The sequence below is a fragment of the Pleurodeles waltl genome, chromosome 5 (assembly GCF_031143425.1).
Source record: "Pleurodeles waltl isolate 20211129_DDA chromosome 5, aPleWal1.hap1.20221129, whole genome shotgun sequence".
Lineage (NCBI taxonomy): Eukaryota > Metazoa > Chordata > Amphibia > Caudata > Salamandridae > Pleurodeles > Pleurodeles waltl.
In genome coordinates, this window is record NC_090444.1 from 1,752,833,022 (window position 1) to 1,752,853,828 (window position 20,807).

The window sequence follows — 20,807 nt, forward strand, 5'->3', positions numbered from 1 at the left end:
ACAGCTGAAATTAAAAAAAAATTGAAATTGAGGTGAAAAAAACAACCATTTTGCTCCACGTTTTACTCTGTAACTTTTTCCTGCGAAGTCAGATTTTTGAAAGCAATATACCGTTACGTCAGCTGGACTCTTCTGGTTGCGGGGATATATAGGGCTTGTAGGTTCATCAAGAACTCTAGGTACCCAGAGCCAATAAATGAGCTGCACCTTGCAATGGGTTTTTATTCTATACCGGGTATACAGCAATTCATTTGCTGAAATATAAAAAGTGAAAAATAGGTATCAAGAAAACCTATGTATTTCCAAAATGGCCACAAGATAAGGTCTTGAGAAGCAGTGGTTATTTGCACACCTCTGAATTCCGGGGTGCCCATACTAGCATGTGAATTACAGGGCATTTCTCAAGTAGACGTCTTTTTTACACACTGCCTTACATTTGGAAGGACAAAAATTTAGAGATAGACAAGGGGCAATAACACTTGTTTTGCTATTCTGTGTTCCCCCAAGTCTCCCGATAAAAATGGTACCTCACTTGTGTGGGTAGGCCTAGCGCCCACGAAAGGAAATGGCTCAAAACACAACGTGGACACATCACGTTTTTTCACAGAAAACAGAGGTGTTTTTTGCAAAGTGCCTACCTGTGGATTTTGGCCTCTAGCTCAGCCGGCACCTGGGGAAACCTAGCAAACCAGCGCATTTTTGAAAACCAGACACCTAGGGGAATCCAAGATGGGGTGACTTGTGGGGCTCTGACCAGGTTCTGTTACCGAGAACCCTTTGCAGACCTCAAAATTTGACCCAAAAAAACACTTTTTCCTCTCATTTCGGTGACAGAAAGTTCTGGAATCTAAAAGGAGCCACAAATTTCCTTCCACCCAGCGTTCCTCCAAGTCTCCCGATAAAAATGGTACCTCACTTGTGTGTGTAGGCCTAGCGCCCACAAAAGCAAGTGGCCCAAAACAACGTTGACACAACATTTTTTCACAGAAAACAGAGGTGTTTGTTGCAAAGTGCCTACCTGTGGATTTTGGCCTCTAGCTCAGCCTCCCCGGGGGGGCCAGAAATGGCCTAAAATAAATTTGCCCCCCACCCCACAAACCGCCCCCCCGGGAGCGACCCTTGCCTACGGGGTCGCTCCCCTTGCGTGACATTGGCGCCAAAAAAAAAAGATCCCCGGTGCCTAGTTGTTTCTGCCCCCTTCGGGGGCAGATTGGCCTAAAATCTGCCGATCTGCCCTCAAGGGGCGCAGAAATGGTCTAAATATAATTTGCCCCTCAGGGTCGCTCCCCATCTCTAAAAAAACCAAACAAACAAAAACAAAAAAATACACAAAAAAAAATTGCCCTGGCGCCTAGCGGTTTCTGCCCCCCTGGGGGCAGATCGGCCTAATAACAATAGGCCGATCTGCCCCAAGGGGGGAGCAGAAATGGCCTAAAATAAATTTGCCCCCTGCCTTCTTGGGAAGCGACCCTTCCCTACGGGGTCGCTCCCCTTGCGTGACATTGGCGCAAAAAAAAAAAAGATCACTGGTGTCTAGTGGTTTGACCCAAAATCCGCCGATCTGCCCCCAAGGGGGGGCAGAAATGGTCTAAATACAAGTTGCCCCCCAGAGGAGAGACCCTTGCCTAATGAGTCGCTCCCCATCTCTAAAAAAAAAAAAAAACATTTTTTTGCCCTGGCGCCTAGAGGTTTCTGCCTCCCCTGGGGGCAGATCGGCCTAATAACAATAGGGCCTAAAATAATGGGGGGTAGGTCGGGGGTGGAAGGGGAAGGGCTTCCCCTTCCATCCCTGCCTTGGGGGAGTGGTGGGGGAACCCCACAGAGGGCTAGCGCTCCCTCTGGGCTCTGTGCCCAGGACGTAATGGTTACGTCCTGGACACACGAGCACTGTGCCTCAGGACGTAACCATTACGTCCTGGGCACAGAAGGGGTTATAGTTAGAACAGGTTATAAGGTTAGTCCTTCTACGCTGTCCGTTCCTTGTTCATTTTGCAATGCACTACACCCTTCATCTACACAGTTATGTGTATTTGTAAAGGGCACTATCACCCGCAAAGGTATCCTCACCGTCCTTATCCCCTCTCAATTCACCCATTCTTATGTTGTGAACGTTGACCTTGCACTGACTATATTATATTGTACGAGTTGTTGTCATATAAAGCACCCATATTATTTGTAAAGTGGTTAAGTGCTACACACAAATGTTAAATAAAATAACCTTAACACCATTTCAACTTTCAAGGAGAGTCAATGACTGTCACCGGAGAGACCTTTTATATCTACAGTGCATACAGACATGCAGTCATGCTTCAGAATATGCTGTGTGCATCCCGTCTGCAGTCTTGGCCAAAGCTTTCCCATTCAAGTGGAACAGTTTTTGATTGACATGAACAGCTGCCCGGGGATTGGTCTGCACAGGTTGTTTCTGGCTTTTAATTCCTTTCATGGAAACAAACTAAACAAGGTTTATGTGTAGGGAGAGTGCGGCGGCGGAGGCTACCTAAAGAACTGCCAAAACGCTGCGATGTGACGTGAATAAGGAGAACATTTAATTCCATTAACATCTCACTATGCTAGCCATGTATCTATGGTCAACTAATTTCACAGTTATGGTTCTGAACTTTAATCAGCTAAAGCTAATCCAAACACCAGCAGCATGCAAGCAGGAGGACCTGAAACAGCTCACTTCAGAGGTCGTTGTATGAATGAACAGCTTTGTGCCATGCAGAAAAAATAACTGCAAGTGAAGCTTTTCCTAAAAGCAGAAAACAGTAAGGCGTTGGTGACAATATAAAACAGGAGAACAGAAGGGGAACAAATATACACTTCACAGATTATAACACTATATGGCGGAAGGAGGTTTGGTTTCATCAAGGCCAGAGTGATATTACAATCCACCCCTATCCACAATGTGTGACCCTCAGCAAATCACTGCATGCTCCAGTTAGCTTATATGCAAAAATTGGGATAGAATGTAAATGGGGGCAGGGGCAGTGGGAGCAGGCGGGCAATGTGTGCTCCAAGACACAAGAATGAGGTGACTTACAAGAAAATCAGTGGACTGCTAAAAAAGAGATTTACCACGGCTCAATGTGATCAAGTGCTGAGCATGTACTAGATGTACACTTATACTGATTCCGATGAGATATCTGTCCCCAGCCTCTAACCAGGATGGGTCAGGGATTGCTTCTTCACCATAGACTGGACCCACAGGACACCCAGATCACTGAATCCCTCAACCAGAAAAAAGAACTACACAACAGTGAGATTTCCACACCTTCAGCCCTCCTAATCCAATCCACTCAATGCTAAGAGATCATGCAACCAATACAAGAAACCTGCCACTCATCAAGCTGGCTGAACAGTATAAAGCACCTAGAAACTCCTACTGTATAGATACACGGGACTATTATGGATGGCTTGAATACAGTCTATCCCTCATGGTCCCAACTGTGTTACTCACAGCCCCAGCACATTAAAAAGTACAAAACTCTCTTTTTACAAGTTACATCAGCGTTGGTTTAATGGAGCCTATCTAGGCACATCTCTTCTCCTGCCTCCCTCAAACCGTTCAACCAAGACTTAAGAGAACCTCTGTACCGACTGCTGCATTCCATTACACATAAAACTGAAGTCTCACAAAACTCCTCAAGGGACCAGCAAAGTAACTAGTAGCATCACCCAGTGTAAACTTTGAGCATTTTGTCTCTCACACTTCCTACCCACCACTTTATAAGAGCACTAGTCTAGGCTCTCAAACACAAACTTGCCACAATTTGGACAAATTATGCCCAGTGCAACCAAAAAGACCCTTCAGACCATTAGAGTCAACTTCCACAAGTGCATGACCGTTGCAGACTAGATGAAAAGACAACTGCCTTAAACTCAACACTGACAAAATGGAGGTACTGATCTTTAAGCACAGCACCTCCCTGTGGAAAGGCTCCTGGTGGCCCTCTAAACTAGGACCTTCACCGACACCGTCAGACCGGCCCGCAACCTTGCAATCATCCTGGACAGCAAACATCATGAGAACCAGATCAACGCAGTTGCATCCGCCTGCTTCCTCACGCTTTGCATGCTCCAGAAAATCTTCAAATGGCTCACTGCCAACATCAGATAAACTGTCACTCAAGTCACCAGCCAGCTAGACCAAGGCAACACACTATGCGTAGGGATTACCAATCCCCTCCTGAAGAGACTGTAGACCACACAGAATGCAACTGCCAGACTCATCCTCGATCTCCCCATACGGACCCACATCACCCCCACCTCAAGAAGCTCCACTGGCTTCGCATCCAGAAGACATGCCAATTCAAGATGCTGATCCATGCCTACAAAGGCCTGTTCAGGTATGAGTGAGTGAGAGGAAGGCAGGTGTTTGGAGGGTTGGTGTGGAACTTCATGCAGCATGTGATGTATGCTGGTCCTTGATCAAGGATGACTTTGTTGGCATGGATCAGCATCTTGAATTGGCAGGTCTTCAGCAGGTGTAGTGGCACTGGGTCATAAGACTGTGACGCTTCTACTGCATCCCAATTATGTCTCCATTTAATCCCAAACAATGTGGCTGAGGGCATATTTCCCTTGGTCAATCAGTCAATCCAAAAGGATTTGTAGAGCGTGGATAGTCACCCGCGAGGGTATCCAGGCACTGAGGGCTTCCACTGTCTGTGGAACAGCCAGGTCTTGAGTCCCTTCATGAATTTTATTTGAGAGGGTGAGGTCTGGAGGTGAAGGGGAAGGTCGTTCCACAACTTGGCAGCGAGGTAATACAATGATCGTCCTCCACTACTAATTGCGGGCTCCTCAATTGACTCCACCACAGCCCTTCTTTTTTGAGTCAAGCAGTGTCATAAAAATGTAAGATAGGTCATGTCTGTACCCATCCAGGGCTTACCTACTCTCTTCTTGATCCCAACCTGCCCCATCAACATACAGTCTGCCTTTGAACCTGCAGACCACTCCCTGTGCTCCAGAAGATAATGCACCCAGGCAAACTGATTCAAGTGCACTGAAACATGGCCACACCCTCCCGATGTAGGAGGCTGCCCTGGTTTGTAGTGGTACCAAGGGGTACTTACACTCTGCACCAGGTCCAGTTATCCCTTATTAGTGTAGAAGAGGTGTCTAGCAGCTTAGGCTGATAGAAAAGGGTAGCTTAGCAGAGCAACTTAGGCTGAACTAGGAGACGTGTAAAGCTCCTACTATACCACTGGTGTCATATGCAAAATATCATAAGAAAACACAATACACAGATATACTAAAAATAAAGGTACTTTATTTTTATGACAATATGCCAAAAGTATCACAAGATATATGTACACAATACCAAAAATATGCAGTAATAGCAATAGAAAGCAATGCAAGCAATGTACAGTCACAATAGATTGCAATGAGAGCACATAGGTATAGGGGCAACACAAACCATATACTCCAAAAGTGGAATGCGAATAACGTATGGACCCCAAACCTATGTGAGCTTGTAGAGGGTCGCTGGGACTGTAAGAAAACAGTGAGGGTTAGAAAAATAGCCCACCCCAAGACCCTGAAAAGTGGGTGCAAAGTGCACCTTAGTTCCCCAGAGAGCACAGAAGTCGTGATAGGGGAATTCTGCAAGGAAGACCAACACCAGCAATGCAACAACGATGGATTTCCAGACGAGAGAACCTGTGGAACAAGGGGACCAAGTCCAAGAGTCACACTCAAGTCGTGAGTGGGCAGATGCCCAAGAAATGCCAGCTGAGGGTGCAAAGAAGCTGCCACCGGATGGTAGAAGCTGTGGATTCTGCAAGAAAAAAGTGGACTAGGAACTCCCCCTTTGGAGGATGGATGTCCCACGTCGTGAAGAAGCTTGCAGAGGTGTTTCCGTGCAGAAAGACCGCAAACAAGCCTTGCTAGCTGCAAGGGTCGCGGTTAGGGTTTTTGGATGCTGCTGTGGCCCAGGAGGGACCAGGATGTCGCCAATTGCTTGAGGAGACAGAGGGGGCACCCAGCAAGACAAGGAGCCCACTGAGAAGCAAGCAGCACCCGCAGAAGTGCCAGAACAACAGGCACTACGAAGAAGAGTGAACCGGAGCTCACCCGAAGTCACAAAGGAAGGTCCCACGACGCCGGAGGACAACTCAGGAGGTCGTGCACTGCAGGTTAGAGTGTCGGGGACCCAGGCTTGGCTGTGCACAAAGGAAATCCTGGAAGAGTGCACAGGAGCCGGAGCAGCTGCAAATCACGCGGTACCCAGCAATGCAGTCTGGCGTGGGGAGGCAAGGACTTACCTCCACCAAACTTGGACTGAAGAGTCACTGGACTGTGGGAGTCAGTTGGACAGAGTTGCTGAGTTCCAGGGACCACGCTCGTCGTGCTGAGAGGGGACCCAGAGGACCGGTGATGCAGTCTTTTGGTGCCTGCGGTTGCAGGGGGAAGATTCCGTCGACCCATGGGAGATTTCTTCGGAGCTTCTAGTGCAGAGAGGAGGCAGACTACCCCCACAGCATGCACCACCAGGAAAGCAGTCGAGAAGGCGGCTGGATCAGCGATACAAGGTTGCAGTAGTCGTCTTTGCTACTTTGTTGCGGTTTTGCAGGCGTCCAGAGCAGTCAGCGGTCGATTCCTTGGCAGAAGGTGAAGAGAGAGATGCAGAGGAACTCTGATGAGCTCTTGCATTCGTTATCTAAAGAATTCCCCAAAGCAGAGACCCTAAATAGCCAGAAAAGGAGGTTTGGCTACTTAGGAAGGAGGATAGGCTAGCAACACAGGTAAGAGCCTATCAGAAGGAGCCTCTGACGTCACCTGCTGGCCCTGGCCACTCCGAGCAGTCCAGTGTGCCAGCAGCACCTCTGTTTCCAAGATGGCAGAGGTCTGGAGCACACTGGAGGAGCTCTGGGCACCTCCCAGGGGAGGTGCAGGTCAGGGGAGTGGTCACTCCCCTTTCCTTTGTCCAGTTTCACGCCAGAGCAGGGCTGAGGGATCCCTGAACCGGTGTAGACTGGCTTATGCAGAGATGGGCACCATCTGTGCCCATCAAAGCATTTCCAGAGGCTGGGGGAGGCTACTCCTCCCCAGCCCTGACACCTCATTCCAAAGGGAGAGGGTGTAACACCCTCTCTCTGAGGAAGTCCTTTGTTCTGCCTTCCTGGGCCAAGCCTGGCTGGACCCCAGGAGGGCAGAAACCTGTCTGAGGGGTTGGCAGCAGCTGCAGTGAAACCCTGGGAAAGGCAGTTTGGCAGTACCCAGGTTCTGTGCTAGAGACCCGGGGGATCATGGAATTGTCTCCCCAATGCCAGAATGCCATTGGGATGACAATTCCATGATCTTAGACATGTTACATGGCCATGTTCGGAGTTACCATTGTGACGCTATACATAGGTAGTGACCTATGTATAGTGCACGCGTGTAATGGTGTCCCCGCACTCACAAAGTCCGGGGAATTTGCCCTGAACAATGTGGGGGCACCTTGGCTAGTGCCAGGGTGCCCACACACTAAGTAACTTAGCACCCAACCTTTACCAGGTAAAGGTTAGACATATAGGTGACTTATAAGTTACTTAAGTGCAGTGGTAAATGGCTGTGAAATAACGTGGACGTTATTTCACTCAGGCTGCAGTGGCAGGCCTGTGTAAGAATTGTCAGAGCTCCCTATGGGTGGCAAAAGAAATGCTGCAACCCATAGGGATCTCCTGGAACCCCAATACCCTGGGTACCTCAGTACCATATACTAGGGAATTATAAGGGTGTTCCAGTATGCCAATGTGAATTGGTGAAATTGGTCACTAGCCTGTTAGTGACAATTTGTAAAGAGAGAGCATAACCACTGAGGTTCTGGTTAGCAGAGCCTCAGTGAGACAGTTAAGCATCACACAGGGAACACACACATATAGGTCACAAACTTATGAGCACTGGGTTCCTGGCTAGCAAGGTCCCAGTGAGACAGTGAAAACACCTTGACATACACTCACAAACAGGCCAAAAGTGGGGGTAACAAGGCTAGAAAGAGGCTACTTTCTCACACCAACGTAACACCCCAGGCTTTTAGAATAGGGGCAAATAGACTGGCACCCAGCACATGTGCAATACACCTTCTAAAAAGAAAAGGCGATTGGGAACAAAAGAACACTGCCTTGGGCTTTACTGAAGCAGCAAATCATTGAGCACAGAGCTACTCATTGTGAGGCTACCCTTTTCTTATTCCTTTCCTTGATGGGGCAGTGCCGACCACACCCTGCAAATCAGCTGCCACTAAATAGGTACTGTGGTAAACAGACCCATCATTTGAAACAATGAACCTTGCTTACTTGGCCACAGGACAGAAAGATGGCAAAACCAGGAGGCCTGCACTACTGTGTAGGAACTCCAACATACAGACCTACACAAAAGAGCAAGAAAACATACACCATCTTGTGTTGACATTGCCCCATGTGCGACTTCTTTAGCCACCCCTCGACTTGGGCACCATATACAGAACCATCCTTCTGTGTAGCAATAGCTGACCTTTGGCTAGACCTGCCTGAGTATTACAGGTGTTGAAATCCCTTTCATTATATAAAAGTATCATGGGATCATCTCAGAGGAATCAAATGAAGGCATATTTTGAAGAGGATACCTTAGTCAAGCTTCTAACTTGTGAGGGGGAACTCTGATGGCTCCACCTCTGGGCCTAGTTGAGCTGCCTCCTGCCTGGAACTTGTAGGCGTGTTTGGGGAGAGGAACAAGATGAGAAAGTACAGGACTAACACGCCATCTATCACATAGAACCTTCTAGACTTCCTAAAGATAAAATTAATGCTTTATCACTACACGCAGAACAGGAGCATAGGATTACAGTGTGAGGGCATTTGGTCAGTGGCTGTAGTGAAGTGCAGTTAGTTTAGTCTCACAGAGCAACAGGGATGAAAGTTTTGAGAACTAGAAGTATTATATCCTACCTACCTTAAAAACACCAGTCCAAGATGGCATCTTGGAGTAAGAAGACATGTTCGCCATTGAATTAAGAAAAGAGGCTATCAATGAATGTGCCCAAAGTGATATTTGACCGAGGCCTTACCCAATGGGGATTTTTTTCTTTCTATTCTTTGTAACACAAAAATGAAAGCACAGATATAATTTCTATAGGAACAGAGTAGTTTGGGGAGCCTTCGCCTGTAAATTACCATACCGATCTCTAAGGAATCTGGTTCCAAACATATGCACAAGGGTTACATAATAAGCTGTGACTCAGTAAGTGATATAAATTAAGAAGGCGAGCATACTTTATTGGTCCTCAGTATCGGAAAATAATAACAGGGATCTCATCTTGCCAGGAACAAATCTTGGACACCTTTAAGCTGAATGTGAACTTCCATAAAATATATACTACACACAGTCGCTTTACTCACCGTTACTGCTACATACAAACACCAAAACATTGAGCTGAGATGAAAGGCTACAAGCTGCCCTGATTCATTGAACTTGCTGTGCTTGGCTTTGGAGAGGTGAAGCCGTCGGGTGATTTTCTGTGAAAACAAGAATATTGAAAAAACTGGAAAAAGCATTTATGTTTCTTTCATCTCCCCTCCTCTTTCAATCTACATTTGAGAGGGTGAGCATGACACCCAAATACCCGGTTCCAACCAAGATCCCAAAGCATTTTAAGAGGTGTGATCCAGTACAGTGTAGACTTAACTAACATATTAGATGCAAGAAACAAATATCCACAATACGGTAGGATAATAATAACGTGAATAGTACGAGTCCTGGGGTGTAAAGACCACACTGTTGTGGTGCACTCTACCACCCCTTGAGACACAAAAATATTGCAAGGAAATGTGGAAACGGGAGGCTTGAGCAGCATACAGATGTACAATGCTTTGATGAATACGATGCATACTTTCAAACTTTACTTGACAATGACTCAGACAGAACTCCACAACACAATCCACTAAAAATATGACTGTACACCAAATATGTTATGTATTGTATTTGAATGTAGAGATATACAAAGTGCTGACATTGCCTAACGGACAATTCAGAGAATGTGATTCGGTTTAATGTGGTGGGTAAAAACTGTTGACATGGCAAAGATGAGGGCTAATAGTTGGAGCATAAGAGACTTGGGGCCGCATTATGGGTTTGGCAGGTGGAAAAGCCCGCCCGCTTAACTCCTGCGGTCAGGTAGCCACCAGTGCGACTACCTTCCTGCATGCCCCATTACAAGCTCCCTGGTGGGTCAGAGGGGAACAGCACCAAACATTGACACCGGCTCATAATTGAGCCGGCGGCAATGTTACGTGCATAGGGTGCAACAGTACCAGTCGTACTTTTCACTGTCTGCAAAGCGAATGGGGCCCCCTGCCCCCCTTCTCTGCCAACTTTTACATGGCGGCACTACCGCCATGCAAAAGCTGGTGGAGAGGGGACTCGTAATAACCAGGGCGGCGCTATATGCAGCGCTGCCCTTGATGGATTAGGACCGCCGGCCCCTCCTGTGGAGGGAAACTGGCAGTGCCAGCTGTCCTACCATGGTGCTTTCGCCACGGTCATACCGCCACCGTGAGTCTGGCGGTCTTAGGACCGCCAGACTCGTAATGAGGGCTTAGTGTAAGGGTGTGGTGTCCTGGAGAATAAAATGTGTGTGATGCAGTGGAGAGTTGAGTTCAGAATAAGGTGCATTCGTGTAACTTTTCTCAACTGCTACATCAATTACTGGCTGTAAGGAAATTTGGCTGTTCTGTCTCTTGCTTTATTTGGTTGTTTCATTCTGCTGGTGCATTGCTGTCTGTTAGTGCATGAGAGGCTGAGCTTGAGTTCCTGGTGTAAGCAACAATGCTGTTGGTCAAGATCCATGTGATGTACTCTGAAGTGGTCAACCTCACTTGCCAGTACAACCCAAATTTAAGACCCTGAACATCAGATGGTTGTATTCTGTTTTCAGTAGAATACGATATTTGAGTTGATTCAGAAAAAGGCCAGTGAAGAAGGATTTGGGAAATGAACTAAAGAGAAATGGAAATGAGTGCACGGGGAAGGCGGCTAGATAGGCAGAAATTGGACAAAAGATTGAAGTGGAGTCACAAAGAGGAAGGAATGAGGAGTGAAGATGGACATAAGTCAGAAGCTATCCTAAAATTATGATGCAGATCTGGCCCTCCCAGACTGGTGAGGGAGGGTGAGAAAAGGACAGGACGAGGGAGTAAATGGGTGTGTGGTGCTGGAGGAGGACAGACAGAAGTGGAAGGCCGCTAAAAGATATCTGGTGGGGCAATAAGGACGTGAAAGAACCATGTTAATTTCTTACACTATACGAGAAAAACAAAATATAACTTTACTGCAAGCACAAAAGGAGCCCTAATCCATTGTACATCATTTATTAAAATCCTGTTTTAATGAGCCACCAACCTGCCCTCTGACAGATGAGTGTGGGTACTGCTGGATCTCTCTTTAGCAGACAGTGAATGGAGAAATACTACAACCAGGTACATATCTCTGCACTACTTTTCTATGCACAAACCATGTTTAACGATTTTAGTATGATAACATATCATCGCCTACAAACAGACCGGCTAGGGAGAACTCCAGCAATGCAGCAGAATGAATCAACCAATAAACCCCACTCCCAAAAAACCCTATTCATCTGGACCAACCCACACCTGCCTCACACATGGGGAATGGTGCTGCAAATCAACATTGTAATTGGGCACCTGATAATTGTGTTAGATTGTGCCTTAGCGCAGGAAGCCGCCCATGGTACATCTACTGTAACCGACATGAGGAATTATCATCTAGGCTGTAATGCTGGGGAAGCTCAGAGCGGAGTACCCTACTAAACCTTAAATACAGTGTGAAAATCAATCTTTCCATGCCAGAGTGACCACTTTCCCCAAGAGGGCGGTTATAATTTGCACAGCCATCCCCGCTAGCAGTGCCATCTGTGTTCCACTATTGGCGTGCAATGAGAAGAATCCAGGAGATGGTACGCCTAATAACACAACTCCGGAGACCTAATGCCGGGTGAATACTGCATAAACGGCACCTAGACCCTCCCCCCAGAATCTTGGTCAGTTAAGCAATGCCAGAGCATCGGTAACATTGTCCGTCGCACCACAACCTCATCTGTCCTATCTTTTGCCATCCTAAGCGTGTAGTGTAGTTTCTCAGGCATGTGACACAAATACATCGCAACATAAAGCCTCCATTCATCCAGCACTTCCAGTGGACTTGTGGGCACCAGTAAAATTCTGTATCCTACATGTTATTCCCCATTCGGAGACTCATACTTGGAGAAGTAAAAAAGTGATGTAATACCAAGCACAGTATTACCACCCCATTTTACTGTTCAACCTGTAATGGGGCCTTTGGAAGTAGTTCCTGACATGGACAATGGACACACATGTTCCCTCGTCTAACCTCGACTAACAAAATGCAGATAACTAGTAGCTGTTTCCTGCAGGTTCAAGTCCATCTGTGCCTGTTGAAATCCCAGATCCTATTAACAATAATTGGGATTTACAGGCAAAATTGACAGATGAAGTGGTAAGAATGGCATCCAAGACAACATACTTTTCACATCAACTGATTTAATAAAAATAAATAAAAAACTGACGCTGTGAAAAAGTACTTACGTCTAAAGCATACTCCTGAACCACGGCATGCAGGATGAGTGCAATGATGATATAAAACAGAATAGTCACCAGATCTTTGATACCATAGCGATAGTACACTAATTCACCATCTAGAAAAGAATAAAGAAGTGTTGGTTCGAGTTGCCCTAAAATCATGACATACTCCAAAGTGTGATTATTTATACAAGAGCATAGGACTGACATCTTCACTTTACTAGACATCTAAGGCACATTTACCAACCTGCTGGGATGATGGCACTGAAAAGACTTTCAGTACCGTAGAACTGCATCAAGATATGGAGACAATATATATGCATGTATGCATTTATGTGGTATTCCTACAGCACTAAACTAGCCAAAAAGCAGTGGAGCACTGTACAAGGTCAGAGACAAACACAAAGTCAATGAGTGATAGGTTAGATAGCTGGTTTCTGGACGGTTAACACACTGATGTAGTGCTCTGAGATAGCTGGTACCCGGCAGTCTGTCTTTTTTTCTGCCCAATGTGTTAACTTGAGGGGTTAAGGTTGGTGTCGAGGGAAACCAAGTGACTTGGTATTTAGTGACAGTTGGGGTTCAAAGCCATCAAGGTTCGTGTCATTGAGCCAAGTTTGTACTGTTTCATGTGATCAGTGGGGAGCAGAAGAGAACATCTTTTTCCTCTATCCTCGAACAAGCAGCTAATATATGTGATTTTTATCTGCCCAATCATAAGCGAACTTTTAACCCAACAATCTTTATTTTTTTATTTTTCTGACAACGATGTACAGTTGTTTCACTTTTTTGGTTTTAGAATCCTGGCCTGAAATTTGCTTTACTCTACACGTGTAATCTCACTGCTTTTCAGAGTATTCATTTATTAATGGATTAACAACCTAAATGCCACACTTGCTTGAAAAGGATGGCAGAGGGCTTTACAAGGACACATCGTTGTTACATACAGTGCAGAAGACTAAATATATGTAATAAACACAAATAGATTAACACATTCCTGCGCTCGATATATAGATTTATCTCTCTACCGCTTTCTCCCTCTATGTAATTCCTCCCCCTCTTGACTCCTTTTCTTTAAGTTCTAACCCTACACCCAGGCCTGTGAGGTTGGGGTGTAAAACTATTTTAACCTTCGTGGCCTGAAGAATTTCATGGACTGCAGAGTAGTGCCTACCGGCCTCCCTTGCACTTGAGCAAGACAGTGCACTAACTGTGCAAAAAAAAAAAAAACGGAAAAGGTTCAATTATATCAAGATTTAGGTAAAAATCTTCTCTAGTAACTGCGGTGAATACGATCATGTAAAAAACACTGTTCGAATAAGACTACGTTCCAAGCTAGCCCTATTAACAGATTATACAAAATGTGTAGGAGAAGGCATTTTGCCCATATATTATCGGTCTATAGGTTACAAATTTCTTCCTCGTTACGTTATGCTTGCGGGGTGATGGATATGAGATATAGGAGCCTCTTCGATGCAATTGAAGGCTGCATCGAGTCAGATTTGTAATCGGAATTCCATGGCAGCGCCATACATCCTACGCCTGGGGTTTGAACTATTGTCAACTTTTGTTACAGCACTAGCAGAAATTTTGAGGTGGGGGAACTGCCTGTCTGATTGAAAAGTGGGGTCAGTACATGGTGCTTTAAGGCAGAAAATCGTCACCTTAAGAAAAGAAAAAAGTACATTCTCCTGTTCCTTTTTAAAAGCTAGTTACATTTTTGGGACAGAAAACTATAAAAAAAATGTTCCTACAAAGTAAGTTTGGACCGAGATATTTTGTTATACCAGCGTCATGACAGAAATATGGTTATACTAAAAAGCTGTTTATGGAAAGAAAACCAATCTCATCTTGCTTGGAATTTCCCACACGGGGTTCGACAACAATTATACTGCTAAGATTAAATGTGTTACTCCTAAAAAGTTTAACAGGCATTTGGAAAGCTGTGCTTAAAGGAGAGAGATTTTGTGATTTGTGTAATCTCCAGGTCCAAGATCTAAATCATGTAATTTTCGCATGTCCTTCCTTGCACTTTGCAAGTCGTCACTTATTGGGACAAGTGTTTTTAAAATACAATGTAAAATCAGCGCATGAGGCTCACCAATGCTTGTCCTTTCCTCCTAAAGGAATGGTATGTGCCAAAAATTTTCACTTTTTAAAAATGTTTTTTTAAATCTATATTGATGATTTGCCTGAAATTGTTTCAGTGAAATTATGTACGTTGGAATATAGGATTGTATTTTGTACTTTTTATATCGTTCTTATGTGGAGATCCATCAGAGTTCTGAATCATAAATAAATAATTGAACTGAATGGAACTACATATGAAAACAACCCACTCCGGGCAACGTGGGGGGGACAAGTATGGCCAAAGAGCAGAAGACGTTACAAGGCAGAGGTTAGCCACTTTGGTTCTACTTAGAACCAAAGTTCTACCTAAAGTTTTGCGAACTATGTCCAAGAAGGTCCGGAAAAGATGACAGTTGGTGCAAAGCAGAGCTCACAATGGCAAACAGGGTGCCAGGGTAGCTGTCACCTGCTCTATGCCTTATTCTAAACAAAAGAAGGATCAAGGAAGGCCTGGGCAGCTGGTCACATTCCTTGAACAGTTTGGTGCAGTGAACATGGAAGTAAGAAAAGAAGTCAGTTGCTCTGGTCCACTTGTGGTGCCAAAGAAGCCCTGGGCAGGTCTCCGATGTCCCGACACACTATTCGCAATTGCAAACATGCCACTTGTTAGACTTCCAGACCAACTTTGGCCTCAGGGGGGAAGAAGCTCCAGGTTACAGGACAGCTGCCTCAGCACACTGTGTACAATGGAGAACTGGCTTCTGAGAGAAGTCGTCACCTGACCCGAACCTATGAGGTATGTGACATGTCACCGCTGCTTTGGGATCGTATGCCACTGCAGACAGGATCCTGGCCGAGTTGACAGCTGTCCTACTCCTCATGTGCCTGAAAGAAGAGGGGAAAGGAGGGCTGGCAGAGTTGTCCACTGCCTCAGCAGCCTATTCTCAATGAGGCTCACCTCAAACACCTTAAGAGCTGTAACTCTACAAGAAACAATACAACTAAAGTTCAAAGAGAGTTAAGCTGACTAATAGTTGACAGTGCCTATACCACACAATCTAAAAAGCCATGATACTCTATAGTTAAAAAGGTACTAGCTTTCTGTAATTTACTTACTAACTGAACATTAACTCCCACCCCACTAAATGTTCCTACTAGTGTCATCATTTCACACTCAAAGTAACAAAGTAGGCAGTGTGCAGTATCACAACCTTCATGATAATTAGACATGGATAAAATCTAAAGTAAAAAATAAATAAAACATCACTATAAAATACCCAAACTATTATAACAAACTGGCATCTAAAGAGTATGTCAGAACTTTCTATAACTCCCTAGTTACTTCCTTTTTACCACACACTAATACTCTAATCAACATCAAAGATGTTTTCAAGCACAAAACACCACACTACAAAACGCACTGTTTGCGGGATTTCAACTATGTTACTTACAAATAGATGCAAACCAGGTTCTTAATTGCAAAACCCCGTAAAGCTGGTAAAATATATAGAGTAAGGCTATAAGGACATATAAATAAATTAATAAAAGGAAAAATATTTCAATTACAGCAAAAACGGAAAGTCTGAACTTGTAAATATTTATTCCTATTTCTATATATGGGACTTTATCCAGTACACTTTTATATCTCTTGATTTTGTCCACATGTGTATCATATTAAAGTCTCTTTGCATGTATACCTCTTATGTGTGGTCCTCTTCCTACGTATTTATATAATTTCCTCCTACTGCAGAGAAACAAATAACTAATCACCCAAACCTCAAGTCACCACTCTATGACTCATTCTAGCCCTCTCCCAAAATATCCCCTACCCTACATTCACTCTTTGACTCAACCCAAACCTGTTACTACCACTAGCTCCCAAACAACTCTTTCCAAACTCCTGACCTCCTCTAGCCATTCTTTATTCTGTTCATCCAACTAACAGGCCTTATGACTCATCTTAAACATCTTTTACTACTATGAACTCCCAAATAATCTTTCTAAACTCTTCCCTCCTCTATCCTTCTTCTATCCCAGTGGTTCTTAAGCTGTCGTCCAGTGACCACCGGGGTCCATGAAGCCTACTCAGGGGGTTTGTGACTTCTTAGAAAATTAAATAACCATGAGAGATTAATAAAGTGTATATAAATAAAGAAGCAAAATGTACAGTTGCAAACTTTAAAGCATTCTGTAAAAGAGAAAGAATTTGAAATTGGAAGCTAAAAATGAAATTTGTATCCTCAGACTGATTCATGGGAGCAGTGCAAGTTCATAAAACAGAATAAGGTATAAAACATAGATACTCGCAAACATTTTCCCAGGGACCGATAAGTTTGGTCTTTGTGTGGCAGAGGGCTGCATTGATTCCAGAGAGGTGGCGGTCAGATGGGGGTAGTTGGCAGTAAGACGGGTGTGGGGGACGCAAAGCATATACTTTTAGTGGCTAAACTGCACAATGCTAAAAGCAGAAAAAACGTGGAATAGTCCCAGATTTCCCACTATCCCAAATTGTGTGATCATAGACAATTGTTTTATTTCATTTCCCCCTACTTTTTCACAAATACGAGGACTTCTAAATACATGACGTCAGGATGTGTGCTGTTCAAAACCTTCTCCTGCGTTTGACTATACTGCTGCTAATTCATAAAAAGAACCCAGGACACCCAAAGAGTGCACATAACTGACTTGCCGCTTTACTTCATCAGTGACATTATTGTCAGGGTGGTGGGAAGAAAAAATGTTTCTAAATTTATGTTTGAAAGCTATCCCTTTTGAAATAATACTTCTCAATGCACTGATATACCCTGATGTACTAAGGTAACATTGTTCTGCGTGTTAATTATATGCGCTTTTTGAATTTTGTAAAGACTATCATATTTTTACACTTTTGCTGCAAAATTTCTTTAGAAATTAATAATGTTCTTGAAGTTGAGCGGGGCAGTACTCCCTAGTTACTTAATTTTTAAATACAATTTAACCTTTAGATAAACACCCGTCTGTTTATTTAACATCTTTTTATTGTTCACGCTGAGACCCTAAAAAAGCTGCCCAGTGCTGCTGTTGCCCAGGGGGCCGCATGTAATGGTTAGGAGGGCCGCATGCAGGCCCCAGGCCGTAGTTTGTGAGTATCAGTGGTATAAACAATTAGTGCCCTCAACTGAATTTAGACAAGCCCCAAACTACCTATTAAAATTAAAACTTTGACTTTTTAAAATTGTTTGCGAATTAAATCTCATCACTTGTGTATTTGTTTGAAGAATGCTTACTTCTGTATATTTTGTATACTGTTTGAGTTCGAAATTATCAAAAGTGGTCCCAAGCATTCAGCAATGAATCACTGGATTCCAATAATGATTCTGCAGCGTTTCCCAGGTTCCAGTAATGATTAAGTGGGAGTCCATAGAAGTCAAAAGGTTAAGAACCACTGCTTTATCCTATTCACCCAACTAACAGACTCACATGTCTACCACTTCCAGTAACAATTCATATTTCCCCCCTATTAATCCACCACTAATCAACCTTTGGGTTTTGAAGTAGCAGACTAATCGCCAAAAAAGCAGTTCAACGTCTCATCGGGTGTAGTGAGCGCTATATAAATATAATTACACTATAGAAATTAGTGTATCGCCAATGATAACACTGCATTACCATAATAATAAACTATCCAATAACCACCTCAATGTTAGATACTTTAACTTAATCAAAAACACGGCCCTACCTGAAAACATGTCACAGTTACCATTTATGTTCATTGTCAAGCCAAATACTTATTCATGCAATCATACCGGCCTTTGCACACTCAAACATACTCAGTCCCTCTTCTTCCACCTCTCACTATTGATGTGCTGGTGTGGGTTAAGGCTGGGTTAGAACAGTGGGGCATTTTATTGTCTTTTTAGGTTTTGCGGTCTGGCCTAAATCAATCTATTAATAAAACAAGCACCAATACATTCGCCGATTTGGCTATGGTATTAGTGAGATGCAAGACAGTGATAAAATGGAAGATGGGTGCTGCCCCAGTGGGAAAGAGTGGTTGACCAAAGTGCGAAAATGGTCAGAAGTGAAGATCACAGCTACAGCTGCACAGCAACAAAGGATTGAAAAACGTATTCTGCATGGAGACTGGACGATAATCTCAGCTAAACTAGATGGTGGGTCTGGAGACATGCCCCCCACCCCAACATCAAAGATAATGATGAACTAGATGGAAATAGAGCAGACTGAAATTAGCCGGCTCTGGTAATTCCTTGTGTGTGGTTACGTGTCCCCAGAATAAATGGAGGTTGGGTATGACCACTGTCATACGGGTGACACCCCCTCACACCAACAACCCCATGCATCATATGTATTACAGTCCGGAGTAGTATTTACTAAACCTTTGGTTGATGCTGGCTCGTGGTCAATACCTACTCTATGAACCCTGTAATCCACTGTATCGAAAGGCAACACTTGGTGAAAAGTCTCATGAGTTTTTTGATGTACTAATGTAAACAGTAATTAATAAAGAAATATTAAACTGAAAAATAATACAAAAAAACCCTACAAGGCAAACGAGTTAATTTTGATTCGAAAACGGTAACGAATAACAGGATAATATATGTAGAGAGATTTAAAGACTGCTCACCGAAGAGGAAACACTGGCGCCTGGCTTTACTGCAAGCTGAACATATGGTTAAAGGTGGCAATGATGCTCTGAAGTCTCCATGGGAAGGATTGCTCCCTCCCTGTGGAGGAGAGGACAATGAACTAAGAGTGTGCTCCCAGAGAAGACTTGTTTTAGTATTTTTAAACTGAAGAAAGGGGCCTCAAGCCAGGAGACATGAAGAATGATGGTGATTTCTCTGTAGACCAGTCATCTTTACAGGCACAGTAAAGTGGTGTGTAAATGTGTGTGTAAGTGCATGTGCAGGTCACTCCAATTGCAGCTGTCACTTGCTATCAGTGCCAGACGCCAATCTGCTCCAACAGTGCGTGTTGCCTGCTTCCAGGCGCACCATGTGCACACCGCACCATAGTATGATGCCACGTGAACATGATCTTTACAGGCATGCCCTCTGTTGAGTTACTGGAACACAGGGGCAAAGCTGATAACCTAAGGTGGCAGCAGCTTACTGGATAAACATGCCAGTTAGAAAAGCACGAGCATGGAAAGCAGGAGTAGTAGTCACCACAAACAAAGAAATAACATTTCATAGGCCTGAGCCTTCACTAATGTTAGGCGGTGGTGGCCCTTTACTTCCTTTGTCACACAGCATTGTGATCAATGTAGTTCTTGAATTTTAAATTCGCTGACAATTCAAGATGTGCTCTTGTTACTCCAGATAGCGAGTTTCGATTCATTTTTCTATCTAGTCCATCAGAGAAGCTTAATTAAACGTTGCAGGCTGACCTGTGTGTGAAAGCAACATTGTGCCTGCCACTTATGAACTGCCGAAGCTGCGCTGCCTACCTCAAAAATAAACAAGCACTGGCAAAGCCAATGGGTTGTACCTTTGTTTTTAGGGTCGAGTCTGCGTTGCATGCGCTCACGCATGCGTATCGCAGCGAGACACTTTAGTTTTTAGAAAAGGGCACCGAGTCCTGCGGACGTCACATCAGTGTTTTTCATTGGTTCGTGGGCTTGCCTAATAAAATCTGCTTGCTTTCATTAGTCAAAGGCATGCATACGTCATGCCTTTTCCGGTGGCTAGCCCTCCTCGAGCGCAGGGACCAAGTACAGAAAACATGCGAGGCTCGCTGTTTTCTGTCTGGCTCGTGGACTACTTTTTCTCTAATTTACTAGCGTGATTTCGCTTGGCAGAAGTCGAGCGTTTTACATAGTTAATTGCACTTTTTAGGGTTAGGTACATAAATGCACTTTTGCCGATAGGTGAAAAGTCGGGTTAGGAGTTTACAACGCTATCAGCTCTAACATGAGCAAACACGAGACCCGTTGCATTGCAAATGCTTGTTTTCTTTTGCATTCTACCTTACTTACTAGATTATACATATTAGAAAAAGGTTACAATAATGTTTGTTTTCAATTAGATAAACGGTTAATAGTTTTTATGTTGTGATTAATATCCGAGGATTCGAACCTTGTAATTTGTCCCTTATTTAATATGGCATAGGAGTATAGTAATGTGTAGTTAGTAAAGTGCTACTGCACCT

General features: G+C 44.2%; 1 protein-coding gene across 2 annotated transcripts in view; it reads right to left on the minus strand.

The window, feature by feature from the left end:
* Positions 1-20,807, minus strand: part of TRAM2 (translocation associated membrane protein 2) — a 157,668-nt gene that overhangs the window by 58,927 nt on the left and 77,934 nt on the right. The window contains exons 3-4 of one of the 2 annotated variants that reach the window (XM_069236147.1): positions 12,594-12,703; positions 9,372-9,488 (exon numbers count right to left, since the gene is read on the minus strand). In XM_069236147.1, coding sequence (XP_069092248.1) covers positions 9,372-9,488; positions 12,594-12,703 — 227 coding nt within the window. The remainder of the gene's footprint in view (positions 1-9,371; positions 9,489-12,593; positions 12,704-20,807) is intronic. The other variant, XM_069236148.1, reaches the window with a different exon arrangement.